This window comes from Thunnus thynnus, chromosome 15 (assembly GCF_963924715.1).
Source record: "Thunnus thynnus chromosome 15, fThuThy2.1, whole genome shotgun sequence".
Classification (NCBI taxonomy): Eukaryota; Metazoa; Chordata; class Actinopteri; order Scombriformes; family Scombridae; genus Thunnus; species Thunnus thynnus.
In genome coordinates, this window is record NC_089531.1 from 2,650,808 (window position 1) to 2,670,253 (window position 19,446).

Genomic DNA, 19,446 nt, shown 5'->3' on the forward strand with positions numbered 1-19,446 from the left:
TGTGTGTGTGTGTGTGTGTGTGTGTGTGTGTGTGTGTGTGTGTGTGTGTGTGTGTGTGTGTGTGTGTGTTCAGTGAACTGTATCAGTCTCTGCAGTAGCTTCCAGCTGCAGCAGTCAGTTCAGTTTCTGTTCAGTCTGTCTGAGGGAGGTTTTTGTACGACGCTTTTTCACTGTGTGAACACATACTGACTGTTGATATCATGAAGACTCTGACAGTAATAAACTCCTGAATCTTCAGCCTGAACTCCACTGATGGTCAGAGTGAAGTCAGAGTTTGATCCACTGCCTGAAAAACGATCTGGAATCCCTGATTCTCAAGTGGTAGCACCGTAAATGAGGAGTTTAGGAGCTTCTCCATCTTTTTGTTGGTACCAGGCTAAACAGGGGTCGGATGCAAAACTGCCACAATCTTCATCAACCTCACGACTGACCCTACAGTTGATGGTTGTGGATTCTCCCAGAGCAGATCTCACTGCTGCAGACTGAGTCACTGTGACCTGGCCTCTGGACTCTGAGGATACAGAGACAAAAACATAAAGCAGCATCATGGTTTTGATGGTTTTGATGGTTTTGATGGTTTTGTCGGCTTCATTTCAGAGGGACGGATGTTCATAGAGGAGAGGAGGTTGATTCTCTGGACTTTACCTGTGAAGCAGCAGCAGAGGAGAGTCCAGATGAGGACAGAGATCAAAGTCATGTTTTTGATGAGGAGGATTTCTGTGGCTTCTGTTGTGATGAAGGACAGCTGTCAGTCATCCAGTGTTCAACTCTCGGGACTATAAACTCTCCCAGAGCACTGGAGCATGGTGCTGCTGATGCAAAGTGGCTCTCTATGGAAATGCTCTGATTAATTAACATAATCATCACATTCTCAAGTGATACTTTTTTAATGCTTGCAGTAATGCTGATCATTTTTGTATGTATGAACAATAAAGAAACTTTCATCAAATCATCTGTGTACAAACATATTATTACAATAATAAACTGCTGTCACATGTTACTGTGTTCAATGAATCTACAGATACTGAGTTTGTCTCTGGGTATATTCACAGGGATTTTATCATTTTTTGTCACCATTTTACTCTTAAATTATGGTAGTTTTTAAAGCATGTCAAAGTAAAAGATGAAAGGAGAACATTTTAACAGAAACAGTGAGTCTGTTCTACATGGTGTCCCTCACATGTGTCTTCTCTGTCCTGCTCTGTACTATATTGTTCTGTATTTCAGCATGGGGATGGAGGAGCAGAGACAGGAAGCTTGTAGGCAGATTGTGGGATTGACTGGTGTAATGCTGTATTGATGCTGATTTATACCTCTGTGTCTGAGTGTTTGTATTTGCACTACCAAATGTTTGTGGTTCATCTGTTGGAGCTCAGAGGATCATAATGTAACTTATGTGCAACTTTTCAAACAATAATCTTCATGTAGCTGCGATTCACAAACTGTAGACACCACGAGAGCTTTGATCAGTCTGCAGCTGCTTCCACATGTTCAGTGTTCTCACTGAATATCTGCTCTTCCAAGTCATGTCACATTTTCTTATAGAGCAAATTTCATACAGAAAGCAACACAATGAGCTTCACAAGGGCAAGAGCAATACAATTATAAATACATAAAATACAAGCATACATATCATCATACATAAAAGCAAGCAAACATATGATTGTATACATGGATGCATAAGTAATTAAAGTACATAATAATTCATTTAAAACAGGAGCAGATAGTTGCTCAACCTAGTTAAGCACAACAGTAAACAGAAATGTTTTAAGTCTACTTTTAAAGGAACTAAGTGTTGGGGCATCTCTAATATCACTTGGAAAGTCAGTCCATCTGTATGGAGCATAATAGCTGAATGCAGCTTCTCCTGCTTTAGAGAACTCACATGGAGGACAACAAGGAGACCACTGGCTGATGATGTGAGGCTTCTTGTTGGTTCATATGGCAAAAGAAATTCCTTAATATAATTTGGAGCAGTGCCATTCAGTGCCTTGCAGACGAGTAGGAGGACTTTAAAATCAATTCTAGCATTTACTGGAAGCCAGTGCAAGGAATTAAGAACAGGTGTGATATGTACACTTTTCTTAGTCTCGTCTAAAATACGTGCAGCATCATTCTGTATAAGCTGCAGGCGCTTAACAGTTTGTCGAGAGTCCAGAAAAAATAGTATTGCAATAGTCAAGTCTGCTTGTGACAAATGCATGTACTAGTTTTTCAGTGTCTGAATTTGACAGAAAGCCTCTGATTTTTGAGATATTTTTTGAGGTGATAGAAATCTGATCTTGTGACATTATTGATATGACAGTGAAAGTTAAGCTCAGCATCTATGATAACATCAATGTATCATGTCATGTAGCAGGTGGATGTGACTCCCCTCGTTGAGACCTGCTGATAGACGTAACAGCGGAGCAGAGGAGAGACACTGAGATAGTGATGTAACCGACCTGCACGCTGGTATTTGACATGTTTTTTTGTTCTTCTCAAAAACAAATACTGTTTAAAATATTTGTATGGAACAAATATTCGTAAACAAAAAAACAAAAAAAACAATATTTGTGCTTTGCTGAATAACATATTTGTATTTGGGCCCAACCCTAGCAGGTAGTCATTATATGATCTGACTTCACATGCACTGCTGGGAAAATTCACTGTTCAAATGTCTACATTGTACTGAAATGAATGAACTATAATCACATTATTTTCTTTTAGTGATTTTTGTATTGGGTTGAATACACTGTAATTAATTTGTAGCTGATACATCAGATTTTTACGTTGCACATACTGTAAATAGTTGAAGTTTAAAAATCTTCAAGAGGAATGAAAGAATCTAGCTCGGGGCAGTTTACACTTCATTTAATTTTAACAGATGAAGAGTATCTGGAGCAAATTCTGATGAGTGTGAGATGTGTCATAACATAATGTGATGAAGAGGATTTAACAGCTGAGGTGATGATGGGGCAGCATGAAAGAACAGAATGTCTCTGTTTGATAGATTTTACATTTTTGAGTCAAGATGAATCTTGAATGACTAAATATTTGTTTGACTCAGTAAGAGGTTGTTGAGGTGGGAGGTGGACTGTTTGACCTTCAGGAGGAAAACTGATAGAGACACTATGAACATCATAAATCATCTGTGTGTGTGTGTGTGTGTGTGTGTGTGTGTTCAGTGAACTGTATCAGTCTCTGCAGTAGCTTCCAGCTGCAGCAGTCAGTTCAGTTTCTGTTCAGTCTGACTGAGGGAGGTTTTTGTACGACGCTTTTTCACTGTGTGAACACAACCTGACTGTTGATAACATGTGCACTCTGACAGTAATAAACTCCTGAATCTTCAGCCTGAACTCCACTGATGGTCAGAGTGAAGTCAGAGTTTGATCCACTGCCTGTAAAACGATCTGGAATCCCTGATGCTCGAGTGGTAGCATAGTAAATGAGAAGTTTAGTAGATTCTCCATCTTTCTGTTGGTACCAGGCTAAAGTGGTGGAACCAAAAACATCCTGACTGGTCTTACATCTGATGGTTGTGGATCCTCCCAGAGCAGATGTCACTGCTGCAGGCTGAGTCACTGTGACCTGGCCTCTGGACTCTGAGGATACAGAGACAAAAACATAAAGCAGCGTCATGGTTTTGATGGTTTTGATGGTTTTGATGGTTTTGTCAGCTTCATTTCAGAGGGACGGATGTTCATAGAGGAGAGGAGTTTGAATCTCTGGACTTTACCTGTGAAGCAGCAGCAGAGGAGAGTCCAGATGAGGACGGAGATCAAAGTCATGTTTTTGATGAGGAAGATTTCTGTGGCTTCTGTTGTGATGAAGGACAGCTGTCAGTCATCCAGTGTTCAACTCTCAGGACTATAAACTCTCCCAGAGCACTGGAGCATGGTGCTGCTGATGCAAAGTGGCTCTCTATGGAAATGCTCTGACTGACTCCAACAGGGACTTGGATTACTCTGATGATGCTGCTTAATCAATGGATCAGTCAGTTCACCAGAATATTGATTAACTATGTGTCAGTGATCATTTTCTGTGTTTCATTTATGTTCTGTGAACATTGTCTTTTAACCTCAGTTTTAAATATTTCTTTGTTCTTAAAGATATTCGTTTCTTTAATATGTCTCAACATGTTGTGTATATTACGGATGTCTGTTAGTTTTTGCTCATAATGTCCTTTAACACTGAATCTGATTAACTGTTGCTCTTTTGATAGTTTTGTCAGTAAAGTTGTTGGTATAAATTCTAAAATTAAATCAAGGATGTCTAAGATGTATTTACAAACTTTATATCTTTATTTTCAGTAAATAGTGTAAAATAAAATGCAGTAAAGAGTCATATGAGGACTCTTTCTGTGCTGATCTGCATGAGAGGTTTCTTAAAGGGAAGTGAAACAATGTGTGAGTGAGTGACTGGTGGAGCAGAAAAAACATCTGACAGAAACTCCTTAAAGGGGAAAATCCACTCTCACACAGTAAAGGTGTCCAAGTGTCTGGTGTTCGATTGAAAGCTGTGTGGTCCCTGTCCTCTAATGTGATTGGTGTCTCCTAGGTGATGTCCGTCCCACCCTGACGGTGCTGCCCCCCTCCAGCGAGGAGCTGCAGCAGGGGAAGGCCACGCTCATGTGTCTGGCCAACGATGGCTTCCCCTCAGACTGGAGTCTGGCCTGGAAGGTGGACGGCAGCAGCAGCAGCAGCTTGGAGCAGAGCAGGAGCCCCGGGGTGCTGCAGAAGGACGGCCGCTACAGCTGGAGCAGCACCCTGAGGCTCCCTGCAGACCAGTGGAGGAAGGTGGTCTCTGTGACCTGTGAGGCCACCCAGGGCTCCCAGACTCCAGTCTCAGAGACACTGAGGAGAGACCAGTGTTCCCAGTCCTGACCTGACTCACTGCTACTGCTTTTACTCTGCTACTGCTCTCACTCTGATCTCTGCAACTATCTCTCTCTTTTATTTCACATGTTTCAGTAACAATATTTACTTGCTTGTTGTAATGTTTCAATATAATTTCAGTATTTCCAGACAATAAAGATCTGTTCATCAAATCACTTGTTTTCATCTTTATTATTATAAATGTGTCCTAATTATTTTCACTTAATGGTAACAGTAATGATGGTAAATCCTGATAAAAACTGAGTTATAAATGTTTCAACTGCTCTATGAAGACTTCAGAAGGAAAATGTAAGATCACATAATGTATTGATTCATATACTGTATATTAGGAAAGTATTTACACTCAAACAACACTCTTAGATATTATGTGATTAATGCTACACAGTCATGGTGGTAGTAAGTCCATAATTTGTTGTCACAGTTTACATTAAAGTCATAATAATTGTAGAAAGTGCTTTGCTGGAGTCACTTCAGATTTGTCTGTAATAATTAATAATTGAGTAATTTTAATGAAAAATCCTCCAATCATCTTGTGTTACTGAAGTGTGTCAGTGCAAAGAGTCTGATGTTTTTATTTTTTCAGATGTATTAAAAGTATGTACATAATCTTTTAAACAAAATCACAAAACCCTCAGAAATATGTTCTAATTCTGAAATAAAAAGCAAAATATCATCAGCATAAAGAGATATAAAATGAGTGTGATCTGACATTTTAACCCTGGACATCTTTACAAACTGCTTCTGCTGAAGAGTTGAAACACAAAGACAAATGAAAGAGATGAAAAAGGGAAATAATTCAAGTATTAATTAATTACATAATCAATTAAATGTTTTTTGGTTTGTATTATAAATACTTGCTGCTGGAATGAAAACATGCAAAATGACAAATATATGTCACATGACATGATTAGTAATTTTACAACATAAATGATAATAAATATTATCATGATAACATTTTGTAATTTATTTCGAAAAAGTTGTATGTTTGAGTATCTATGAAAAATGGTAAGAGATTAAATAAATAAATAATAATAGTTTTAGTGTTCATGTGTTGTAGTCAGTAGATTAAACTTATTAAAGAATTGAAATCATACTTCAACAGAGGTTAGATTTGATGTTCAGCCAAATGTTTCATATTCTGTACTAATGAAAGTATTTAAAATAAATCTTTTTTTTGTAAAATACAAAATGTTTAATATTAAAATGTTCAAATTAAATTATTAAAACCTCTGCTGTTTTTGTTTGAGTTCAGCTGTTGAGTCAGATCAGTTCCTCTTCAGCTGAGGGAGGTTTTTGTACGACGTTGTATCACTGTGTGAACAAGTTGTAATCCTGCTGACAGTAATAAACTCCTGAATCTTCAGCCTGAACTCCACTGATGGTCAGAGTGAAGTCAGTGTTTGATCCACTTCCACTAAAACGATCAGAAACTCCAGGCTGAAGGCTTGTAGCTAAATAAATCAGGAGTTTAGGAGCTTCTCCAGGTTTCTGAAGGTACCAGTTGAGGTAGCAATAAGCTGAATTGCAAACAGTTGAACTGGTTTTACATCTGATGGAGACAGTCTGTCCTGGAACAACAGACTGAGATCCAGGAGACTGAGTCACAGTGATTTGTCCTGATGAACCTGGAAAACATGAAAAAGAAGAGAAGGGTCATTGAGATAAATCCAGCTTGGAGAAAGATGATCAACGTGAAAACAGAAGAGTATCATTTCTTCAACATGGAGAATAGATGGAAGAAGGTAAATGCTGCTTGTTTCAGTGTTTCTCCATCACAGAAGAACATCATTGTGGTGAACCTGGTTGCATCCTGAAGCAAAGTTTTCACAAGAGAGTCTCACCCTGAACAAGGAGCCCCAGGGTGGCCAACAGTAAAGTCAGTGACATCATCATTGTGCTGCCGGCGTGTCAGTGGCTCTGAAAGGTCTGGACAGCCACTGATCAACACTGGCCTCTTAACGGCTGGGAGCAGAGAGGCAGGACAGATATGCAAACACACAGAGTCAGTCAACTGTAGCTGTCCTCAACATATCATGCTGTTTCCTCCTCACTGCTGGGAGAACTCACTGTAATTTGTAGCTGATACATCAGATTTTTACCTTGTATATAATGTAAATAATTAGATGTCGACATCTCACAAACTCCATGACTCATGTAACAGCATGGTTAAAGCAATGCTGGTTAAAGCAATGCTGTTTGTATTTTGTTCACCAAGACAAACAGTTCTAGTGTAGAGCCGGATGTCTTTGTATCAGGGGAGAGGCTACGGGTCATATCTGAATACAAGTACCTTGGTGTTTTGATTGACTCCAAACTTTCATTCAAGGCTCAGGTGAAAAAGGTCTGTAACCGGGTCAAATTCAATCTGTCAAATTTCAGGTTCATGCGAGATTATATGTCAACAGAGGCGGCTAAGATGTACATGCATTCCATGGTCATTTCCCATATCATTTACTGTTTAACGACCTGGTCGCAGGCTGGCAACACTACTCTAAAACCAATAGAGTCTTTGTATAAACGAACACTTCTTTGACAAGAAACCAGTACATTTTCATCACTGGTTTGCCCAATATTAAAAAAATATAACTTGTTGAGTTGATGACTTGATTTAATATGTAGATGTTTGTCTTATGTACCAGATCATATATGGTTTGACCTCTCCTCCGCTCAGACAGTTTGTCAACATAAGAACAACTGCATATGGGTTCACAAGAGGTGCAGCAAGAGGGGATTGCATCATCCCACTCAGAAAAAGTACTTTCAGTCGGTCTGCATTCTTTGTTAAAGCTGCACTAGAATGGAACTCCATCCCAGCAACTATTAGAGAACTGGACAAGTATAGTTCATTTAGAGCTCATTTAAAGAAATGGTTAATTACTACTCAGCTCTGTCAGCACTAAGACTTAGTTGCACCTTGGTGTCTACTGTCACCTGTCACTATCTTGCTACTGCCAGTCTGCCTTCATGTACCTGCATGCATGTCTTATTGTGGTTTTGCTTTTATTGTGTCAGACTAATTTATGTATTTTACATACTGTGCATGCTTTTTGTATCTGTGCTTCTGCTTTGCATGTTCTAGTTAGTGTCTAACAATGCAGCTCAGTGTGATCTTATTCAATCTACTTTTCTATTAACATTAATATCTTCATGTATTTATTGTCTTGCATATCTTGTATCATGAGTCTCTGTGTCGCATGTTTTAAGGATGTCCTGAATGATGTTTTTTATTAATATTATGTATGTTCTTCTTTCTTCATTTTATTAATTGTTCCGCATGCTTATAAATGACCTCGGTAACTTTGTAATTTCAATCTCATTTTCATATTCTGTTTTTAGGGCGACTCTGTAACATCTGTCCAGGGACTACAGATGAAAGATAGCCTCTTGGCTAACTGGCGCATATACAGCAATGTTTATTAATGTGCACTGTCCCTGTTAAATAAACAAACAAACAAACAAACAAACATGTGTTCAGTGTTCTCACTGAATATCTGCTCTTCCAGTGAATCTTTTTCTTTTCATTATTTATTCATTGATTTAATTCTTCATTTAAAGGACCAGTGTGTAAGATTTAGGAGGATCTGTTGGCAGAAATGGAATATAATATTCATAAGTATGTTTTAATTAGTGTATAATCACCTGAAAATAAGAATTGTTTTTGTTATCTTAGAATGAGCCCTTTATATCTACATAGGGAGCAGGTCCTCTTCCACGAAGCCCGCCATGTTGCACCGCCATGTTTCTACAGTAGCCCAGAAGGGACAAACCAAACACTGTACACAGCAGAGTATTTGAACCCACTTTTTCCAAGTTCAGTGTGAACAAGAGGTACAGCTGATGTTAAAATGTGTCCTGACATTGTAAGTACTGTATTTAAATGTAACCAGAGATCAGAGGGAACCAGGCAGTTTTTGCGGTAGAGCCTCATAAATAAACAACATTCAATGCTGCTGCCTTCTGTTTGTTAAGGAGGACCATCCCACCTTTTCATATAAGATGCAATGGTGAGTGAGGAATTCATCAGCTGTGATGAAGAGCAGTGCTCTGTGACACACTCAAGTCAAGAAGCTTTAAGGTGGAGGGAGAAGCATGCATATATACAATATCACCATAATCAAGCGCACACAGAATTGTAGATTGTACAATGGTCTTTCAACTAGCAGAAGAGATTCTCAGGATGAGAGAGAGGAGGAACACAAACCAGTGTTGGAGAGTTGCTGACCACCATGAAAGTAGGAAAGGTGTGAAGGAAGGTAGTCGCACACTCGTAGCCACGATTTGATATTTATATGGAGATCTTTTCTGATGTTCTTTTGACATATTGTATAACTAACCTTTTATCAAATGTATTGTGCATTTATATGGAGATGTTTTTTTGTTTTTTTTTGATGCACTGTATGATCTAAGCTATTGATCAAACGTATCATGTTTTCCTGATGTGACTTTTAAATGTCATGTGAATCAGGTACTTGCTCCTCCAACAGTATGTAAATGTGATTGAGGACACTCCTCCCCATGACAGACACATCTGTGTCCTATCTCCTATATAATGTCTGTTGAGCTGTTATGTCCCTCAATACCCTGAAGAAGACTGTCATGTGGAAACGTTGGTAAATTATGAAAGTATATTTTTAGTATCGTGGTGACGAGTGTGCGATTACCTTCCTTCACAGACCAGCAGAAGAGAAACATGATTTGTTTCTGTACAAAAATCCATTTTTGACCTTCAGTTTGCTTGATAGGTGTTCCACATGGGTCTGAAAAGTGAGTCTGGTTTTTGATTTTTGACTTTAATGCTGCAACAATTATATTATCCTCATCTAACAGATCCACTACTGCCAGTCCAAACTTTCGCTTCAGCAGCGTTGTTACTGCTCTGTATAACAAAGTGAATATGAGAGAAAGTAAACACAGCTAGAACAGGTAACAGGTAGAGTCTACACAGAACTGTCAATCACCTGCTGAGCTGTGGAGACACCTTGATACAGAAGATTATTTCAAGCTTTAAGGAATCTGATGTTCTCAATGTATAACTTCATATCACATTTCATATGTTTTAATAAAGGAACAAAATACCTGTTTGGCCTCTTTTTTCATTTACTTCAATGTAACTAATTTGTTTCCTTCAGTTTCTATCAGGTCATCAGTACAAAGTTGTTACTGTGTTTGTACCACTGTGAGACCAATCATGAAAAATACTGTGATTATTATCTGAGATAGAGTCATATTTGTTACTACAGACATATGAATCAATTGTCTAATGGTTTAATATAAAAGTTGTGTGTGTGTGTGTGTGTGTGTGTGTGTGTGTGTGTGTGTGTGTTCAGTGAACTGTATCAGTCTCTGCAGTAGCTTCCAGCTGCAGCAGTCAGTTCAGTTTCTGTTCAGTCTGACTGAGGGAGGTTTTTGTACGACGCTTTTTCACTGTGTGAACACCCACTGACTGTTGGGATAGTGTGCACTCTGACAGTAATAAACTGCTGAATCTTCAGCCTGAACTCCACTGATGGTCAGAGTGAAGTCAGAGTTTGATCCACTGCCTGAAAAACGATCTGGAATCCCTGATGCTCGATAGGTAGCACCGTAAATGAGAAGTTTAGGAGCTTCTCCATCTTTCTGTTGGTACCAGGCTAAAGCGATGGAACCATAAACATTCTGACTGGTCCTACAGCTGATGGTTGTGGATCCTCCCAGAGCAGATCTCACTGCTGCAGACTGAGTCACTGTGATCTGGCCTCTGGACTCTGAGGATACAGAGACAAAAACATAAAGCAGCGTCATGGTTTTGATGGTTTTGATGGTTTTGTCGGCTTCATTTCAGAGGGACGGATGTTCAAAGAGGAGAGGAGTTTGATTCTCTGGACTTTACCTGTGAAGCAGCAGCAGAGGAGAGTCCAGATGAGGACGGAGATCAAAGTCATGTTTTTGATGAGGAGGATTTCTGTGGCTTCTGTTGTGATGAAGGACAACTGTCAGTCATCCAGTGTTCAACTCTCAGGACTATAAACTCTCCCAGAGCACTGGAGCATGGTGCTGCTGATGCAAAGTGGCTCTCTATGGAAATGCTCTGACTAATTAACATAATCATCACATTCTCAAGTGATACTTTTTTAATGCTTGCAGTAATGCTGATCATTTTTGTATGTACGAACAATAAAGAAACTTTCATCAAATCATCTGTGTACAAACATATTATTACAATAATAAACTGCTGTCACATGTTACTGTGTTCAATGAATCTACAGATACTGAGTTTGTCTCTGGGTATATTCACAGGGATTTTATCATTTTTTGTCACCATTTTACTCTTAAATTATGGTAGTTTTTAAAGCATGTCAAAGTAAAGGATGAAAGGAGAACATTTTAACAGAAACAGTGAGTCTGTTCTACATGGTGTCCCTCACATGTGTCCTCTCTGTCCTGCTCTGTACTATATTGTTCTGTATTTCAGCATGGGGATGGAGGAGCAGAGACAGGAAGCTTGTAGGCAGATTGTGGGATTGACTGGTGTAATGCTGTATTGATGCTGATTTATACCTCTGTATCTGAGTGTCTGTATGTGCACTACCAAATGTTTGTCGTTCATCTGTTGGAGCTCAGAGGATCATAATGTAACTTATGTGCAACTTTTCAAACAATAATCTTCATGTAGCTGCGATTCACAAACTGTAGACACCACGAGAGCTTTGATCAGTCTGCAGCTGCTTCCACATGTTCAGTGTTCTCACTGAATATCTGCTCTTCCAAGTCATGTCACATTTTCTTATAGAGCAAATTTCATACAGAAAGCAACACAATGAGCTTCACAAGGGCAAGAGCAATACAATTATAAATACATAAAATACAAACATACATATCATCATACATAAAAGCAAGCAAACATATGATTGTATACATGGATGCATAGGTAATTAAAGTACATAATAATTCAGTTAAAACAGGAGCAGATAGTTGCTCAACCTAGTTAAGCACAACAGTAAACAGAAATGTTTTAAGTCTACTTTTAAAGGAACTAAGTGTTGGGGCATCTCTAATATCACTTGGAAAGTCAGTCCATCTGTATGGAGCATAATAGCTGAATGCAGCTTCTCCTGCTTTAGAGCACTCACATGGAGGACAACAAGGAGACCACTGGCTGATGATGTGAGGCTTCTTGTTGGTTCATATGGCAAAAGAAATTCCTTAATATAATTTGGAGCAGTGCCATTCAGTGCCTTGTAGACGAGTAGGAGGACTTTAAAATCAATTCTAGCATTTACTGGAAGCCAGTGCAAGGAATTAAGAACAGGTGTGATATGTGCACTTTTTTTAGTCTCGTCTAAAATACGTGCAGCATCATTCTGTATAAGCTGCAGGCGCTTAACAGTTTTTCGAGAGTCCAGAAAAAATAGTATTGCAATAGTCAAGTCTGCTTGTGACAAATCCATGTACCAGTTCTTCAGTGTCTGAATTTGATATTTTTTGAGGTGATAGAAATCTGATGTTGTGACATTATTGATATGACAGTGAAAGTTAAGCTCAGCATCTATGATAACATCAATGTATCATGTCATGTAGCAGGTGGATGTGACTCCCCTCATTGAGACCTGCTGATAGACGTAACAGCGGAGCAGAGGAGAGACACTGAGATAGTGATGTAACCGACCTGCATGCTGGTATTTGAAATGTTTTTTTTTTCTTCTCAACAACAAATACTGTTTAAAATATTTGTATGGAACAAGTATTTGTAAAAAACAAACAAAAAAAAGAGCAATATTTGTGCTTTGCTGAATAACGTATTTGTATTTGGGCCCAACCCTAGCAGGTAGTCATTATATGATCTGACTTCACATGCACTGCTGGGAAAATTCACTGTTCAAATGTCTACATTGTATTTAAATGAATGAACTATAATCACATTATTTTCTTTTAGTGATTTTTGTATTGGGTTGAATACACTGTAATTAATTTGTAGCTGATACATCAGATTTTTACGTTGCACATACTGTAAATAATTGAAGTTTAAAAATCTTCAAGGGGAATGAAAGAATCTAGCTCGGGGCAGTTTGCACTTCATTTAATTTTAACAGATGAAGAGTATCTGGAGCAAATTCTGCCAAGTTTACTATGTACTTTAGTTTACTAGATTGAAATGAGAGAAGACGTGAGGTAGTTTGGAAGCTTTTACAGTTGACTTTTATGAGTGAACATCATGAGATGATTATTCTATCTTGTCAGTTATGAAGTTCATCCAACTTTTTTATACAGAGAACGATGATGAGTGTGAGATGTGTCATAACATAATGTGATGAAGAGGATTTAACAGCTGAGGTGATGATAGGGCAGCATGAAAGAACAGAATGTCTCTGTTTGATAGATTTTACATTTTTGAGTCAAGATGAATCTTGAATGATTAAATATTTGTTTGACTCAGTAAGAGGTTGTTGAGGTGGGAGGTGGACTGTTTGACCATCAGGAGGAAAACTGATAGAGACACTATGAACATCATAAATCATCTGTGTGTGTGTGTGTGTGTGTGTGTGTGTGTGTGTGTGTGTGTGTGTGTGTGTGTGTGTGTTTTCAGTGAACTGTATCAGTCTCTGCAGTAGCTTCCAGCTGCTGCAGTCAGTTCAGTTTCTGTTCAGTCTGACTGAGGGAGGTTTTTGTACGACGCTTTTTCACTGTGTGAACACATACTGACTGTTGATATAGTGGAAACTCTGACAGTAATAAACTGCTGCATCTTCAGCCTGAACTCCACTGATGGTCAGAGTGAAGTCAGAGTTTGACCCACTGCCTGAAAAACGATCTGGAATCCCTGATTCTGGAGTGGTAGCATCGTAAATGAGAAGTTTAGGAGCTTCTCCATCTTTCTGTTGGTACCAGGCTAAAGCGGTGGAAACAAAAACATCCTGACTGGTCCTACAGTTGATGGTTGTGGATCCTCCCAGAGCAGATCTCACTGCTGCAGGCTGAGTCACTGTGATCTGGCCTCTGGACTCTGAGGATACAGAGACAAAAAACATAAAGCAGCGTCATGGTTTTAATGGTTTTGATGGTTTTGTGGGCTTCATTTCAGAGGGACAAATGTTCATAGAGGAGAGGAGTTTGATTCTCTGGATTTTACCTGTGAAGCAGCAGCAGAGGAGAGTCCAGATGAGGACGGAGATCAAAGTCATGTTTTTGATGAGGAGGATTTCTGTGGCTTCTGTTGTGATGAAGGACAGCTGTCAGTCATCCAGTGTTCAACTCTCAGGACTATAAACTCTCCCAGAGCACTGGAGCATGGTGCTGCTGATGCAAAGTGGCTCTCTATGGAAATGCTCTGACTGACTCCAACAGGGACTTGGATTACTCTGATGATGCTGCTTAATCAATGGATCAATCAATTTACCAGAGTATTGATTACCTATGTGTCAGTGATCATTTTCTGTGTTTCATTTATGTTCTGTGAACAGATTGTCTTCAGAAATGTCTGTTTTGATTCATTTTACATCTACAACACTCAGTTTTAATTCAAGACATAATTTAAAATACAGTAAACATGAAACAAAATGATTAATTTTAGAATAAGAATATAAATTATTGGCCTATTGTTATATATTTTCATATCATCCGGCTGTGTTTCACAGACTGAGGCTGTTTTTGTAGAGTTTGTTGTGTTCAAAGTCAGAGAGCCGTGTCTCTCTACAGTGAGAGGTTTTTGTACGACGACTCAGTCAGTTTGTATCACTGTGGTGGACTTTTGGTGGAGGAACCAGACTGGATGTTGGAAGTAAGTTTCTGCTCAAATATTAAAAATCGAATCATCAGTTAAGTTTATAATTTCTGTGTCTGAACATTTGTAGTCGATATAAGTTCCCACTGAGCTGATCTAAAACACTTTAAAGTCTCAATTTTATTGTTCATTTCTCCTCTTTAACCTTGAAGTTGAACTCAAAGCAGCTTTACTGAACTTTTCTTTACATGTTCCAGTTAGTTTGTTAAATGTGAACAGCAGAAAGGTTAAAGAACAACAATCCTACTTTAAACATGTTTTTAAATTTTAATCTTTAATCTCCAATTTGAGTGAATGTTGAGTTAAATTTATTCTGAACAGTGTGGGTGATGATAGAAAAATGCTGCACATCTCTCATCATTTAAAATGACAGAAATTGTCTTTTAACCTCAGTTTGAAATATTTCTTTGTTCTTAAAGATATTTGTTTCTTTAATATGTCTCAACATGTTGTGTATATTACGGCTGTCTGTTTTTGCTCATAATGTCCTTTAACACTGAATCTGATTAACTGTTGCTCATTTGATAGTTTTGTCAGTAAAGTTGTTGGTATAAATTCTAAAATTAAATCAAGGATGTCTAAGATATATTTACAAACTTCATATCTTTATTTTCAGTAAATAGTGTAAAATAAAATGCAGTAAAGAGTCATATGAGGACTCTTTCTGTGCTGATCTGCATGAGAGGTTTCTTAAAGGGAAGTGAAACAATGTGTGAGTGAGTGAGTGGTGGAGCAGAAAAAACATCTGACAGAAACTCCTTAAAGGGGAAAATCCACTCTCACACAGTAAAGGTGTCCAAGTGTCTGGTGTTCGATTGACAGATGTGTGGTCCCTGTCCTCTAATCTGATTGGTGTCTCCTAGGTGATGTCCGTCCCACCCTGACGGTGCTGCCCCCCTCCAGCGAGGAGCTGCAGCAGGGGAAGGCCACGCTCATGTGTCTGGCCAACGACGGCTTCCCCTCAGACTGGAGTCTGGCCTGGAAGGTGGACGGCAGCAGCAGCAGCAGCTTGGAGCAGAGCAGGAGCCCCGGGGTGCTGCAGAAGGACAGCCGCTACAGCTGGAGCAGCACCCTGAGGCTCCCTGCAGACCAGTGGAGGAAGGTGGGCTCTGTGACCTGTGAGGCCACCCAGGGCTCCCAGACTCCAGTCTCAGAGACACTGAGGAGAGACCAGTGTTCCCAGTCCTGACCTGACTCACTGCTACTGCTTTTACTCTGCTACTGCTCTCACTCTGATCTCTGCAACTATCTCTCTCTTTTATTTCACATGTTTCAGTAACAATATTTACTTGCTTGTTGTAATGTTTCAATATAATTTCAGTATTTCCAGACAATAAAGATCTGTTCATCAAATCACTTGTTTTCATCTTTATTATTATAAATGTGTTTCAATTATTTTCTCTTAATGGTAACAGTAATGATATTAAATCCTGATAAAACTGAGTTATAAATGTTTCAACTGCTCTATGAAGACTTCAGAAGGAAAATGTAAGATCACATAATGTATTGATTCATATACTGTATATTAGGAAAGTATTTACACTCAAACAACACTCTTAGATATTATGTGATTAATGCTACACAGTCATGGTGGTAGTAAGTCCATAATTTGTTGTCACAGTTTACAGTAAAATCATAATAATTGTAGAAAATGCTTTGCTGGAGTCACTTCAGATTTGTCTGTTATAATTAGTAATTGAGTAATTTTAATGAAAAATCCTCCAATCATCTTATGTTACTGAAGTGTGTCAGTGCAAAGAGTCTAATATTTTGATTTTTTTCAAATGTATTAAAAGAATATATATAATCTTTTAAACAAATTCACAAAAGCCTCAGAAATATGTTCTAATTCTGAAATAAAAAGTAAAATATCATCAGCATAAAGAGATATAAAATGAGTGTGATCTGACATTTTAACCCTGGACATTTATACAACCTGCTTCTGCTGAAGAGCTGAAACACAAAGACAAATGAAAGAGATGAAAAAGGGAAAGAATTCAAGTATTAATTAATTACATAATCAATTAAATGTTTTTTGGTTTATATTATAAATACTTGCTGCTGGAATAAAAACACGCAAAATGACAAATATATGTCACATGACATGATTAGTAATTTTACAACACAAATGATAGTAGATTTTATCATGATAACATTTTTTAATTTATTTCTAAAAAAATGTATGTTTGAGTATCTATGAAAAATAGTAAGAGATGAAATAAATAAATAATAATAGTTTTAGTGTTCATGTGTTGTAGTCAGTAGATTAAACTTATTAAAGAATTGAAATCATACTTCAACAGAGGTTAGATTTGATGTTCAGCCAAATGTTTTAGATTCTGTATTAATGAAAGCATTTAAAATAAAATAAAAATGTTAAATACAGAATAATTAGTGTGTTAATGATTATGTTAAAATGAAATTATTAAAACCTCTGTTGTTTTTGTTTGAGTGCAGCTGTTGAGTCAGATCAGTTCCTCTTCAGCTGAGGGAGGTTTTTGTACGACGTTGTATCACTGTGTGAACGATAAGCTGTTATCCTGCTGACAGTAATAAACTCCTGAATCTTCAGCCTGAACTCCACTGATGGTCAGAGTGAAGTCAGTGCCGTATCCACTTCCACTAAAACGATCTGAAACTCCAGGCTGACGGGATTGAGCATTATAAATCAGGAGTTTAGGAGCTTCTCCAGTTTTCTGAAGGTACCACTGGAGGTCGTTACTAACACCTGTGCTGGTTTTACATTTGATGGAGACAGTCTGTCCTGGAACAACAGACTGAGATCCAGGAGACTGAGTCACAGTGATTTGTCCTGATGAACCTGGAAAACATGAAAAAGAGGAGAAGGGTTATTGAGACAAATCCAGCTTGGAGAAAGATGATCAACATGAAAACAGAAGAGTATCATTCATGGAGAATAGATGGAAGAAGGTAAATGCTGCTTGTTTCAGTGTTTCTCCATCACAGCAGAACATAATTGTGGTGAACCTGGTTGCATCCTGAAGCAAAGTTTTCACAAGAGAGTCTCACCCTGAACAAGGAGCCCCAGGGTGGCCAGCAGTAGAGTCAGTGACATCATCATTGTGCTGCCGGCGGTGTGTCAGTGACTCTGAAAGGTCTGGACAGCCACTGATCAACACTGGCCTCTTAACGGCTGGGAGCAGAGAGGCAGGACAGATATGCAAACACACAGAGTCAGTGAACTGTAGCTGTCCTCAACATATCATGCTGTTTCCTCCTCACTGCTGGGAGAACTCAACATTTACATCATCCATAACATAAAGGAGTGACAATTTGAGGGAGAGAACTTCATTTGATTTCCATCAAGCAGTTAGAAAGACTGATGTGAATTCTGTAATCTAATAATTTTGAGGCTTATTATAAATTCAGTTTGTCATTTTGTCTATTGTGTATCTTGTTTTTTCCAAAGTACAAAATGTGAAATTACTCGTGTGAAAGTCCTCAAAATCACCACATAGATAAATAAACAGTTTATAGATAAATTTAGGAGTTTTCCTCATTAAAATCTATTGAATACACTCAACATTATTATTATTGGTTTTGAACTTAACAAACCTTGAGCTGAATAATGCAACGATGTACAAAAATATAAAAACATAGAAGTCATATCAGCCCGACCCTCCCTCCATCCCTCCCATTCCCACCCACCCCTTCCAGCCTGGTCGCCAGAATAAAACGTTGGCAGTTTACGTTTCTGCAAACCACAGAAACGTTGAACATCTACATTTCAACATGTGTAATACATAGCATATTAACATTTCAATAATATGTATCATCTCAACATTTCTAAAGTGACATAGTTCACATGTGATCTATATGAGCTGATCTTTCCTATTATTAGGAGGAGGAGGGGTCGGTGGATGGTTAGTAAGTTTCTTGGCAGCAAGTTGGAATTCAGCAGAGAACACGGTTCGAGACCACCTCGAAACCAATGTCCGCTTCCAGTTTCAACCGACAAAAGCAGGTGTTTTTAGCGAGACGTCATGACATTTGCAGCCGTTTTTCTGGTGAGAAAACCGGCTTTTTTTTAGTGAGACATCGGCCGTTTTTATTTTATTTTTTATTTTTATTTTAACCCAAACCATGATCTTTCTCTAACTCTTACCAAGTGGTCTTTGTGCCTAAACCTCACCAGACCTTAACCACAGCGTTGTCACACCATAAAACATCATTATTCAACAGGTAGAAATGTTAATATGCTACATTTGTAGAAATGTTGATATGATACGTATTACGCGTGTTGTAACGTATATATTCAACGTTTCTGTGGTTTGCAGAAACGTTCAATGCCAACGTTTTCTTCTGGCGATTGGGTTGCCCCTTCAGGTCCAACTCCTAATTACTTCAGGATATGTACCTATACAAAGAGAGAGGGATAAGTTACAACAGTTCAGACTATTAAGAAGAAACAAAAAAACAGTATAGTTGCAGAGAGGGAATTGATAACAGCTCTTGTGTATCAGTTTAGTTAAAAGAGTGGGATAGAGCAAGAAATAAATAAATAAATATAAATTAAAAAAAGGAAACAAAAAAACTGACTCACACATGACAGTTGGATTCAATACTTATGTTGAATGTTAGAAAACCTCCCCAAATCTTTTTAAACTCTCCAGGCTTTCCCTTCAACTTATACATTATCTTTTCATTTGCTAGACACGATGCTAATTCATCAGTCCATCTAGCAGATGTAGGTGGATGTTCATCTTTCCATTGCATAGCTATACATTTGTTGGCTATGATGAGGGCAATTCTAATAAATTTGAGTTTGTTTTTATTGACTTTTATCATGGA

The 19,446-nt window shown here is 38.2% G+C and overlaps 1 pseudogene and 3 gene segments (V, D, J or C); 2 read left to right on the top strand and 2 right to left on the bottom strand.

The window, feature by feature from the left end:
* Positions 1 to 167: 167 nt before the first annotated feature.
* On the bottom strand, positions 168 to 11,590 carry LOC137198561 (uncharacterized; annotated as a pseudogene).
* Positions 4,521 to 4,968, top strand: LOC137198483 (Ig kappa-b4 chain C region-like; the record flags this gene model as incomplete). The annotated part of the segment is given in 1 exon segment: positions 4,521 to 4,968. A coding segment is annotated over 1 exon segment (345 nt), but the record flags the coding sequence as incomplete, so codon positions are not given.
* Positions 11,591 to 14,299: 2,709 nt separating the features above from the next.
* Positions 14,300 to 15,969, top strand: LOC137199089 (Ig kappa-b4 chain C region-like). The segment is given in 2 exon segments: positions 14,300 to 14,631; positions 15,498 to 15,969. A coding segment is annotated over 1 exon segment (255 nt).
* A 1,178-nt stretch (positions 15,970 to 17,147) lies between these two features.
* Positions 17,148 to 17,716, bottom strand: LOC137198562 (Ig kappa chain V region 3368-like). The segment is given in 2 exon segments: positions 17,148 to 17,455; positions 17,665 to 17,716. Coding segments are annotated over 2 exon segments (360 nt in total).
* Positions 17,717 to 19,446: the final 1,730 nt, after the last annotated feature.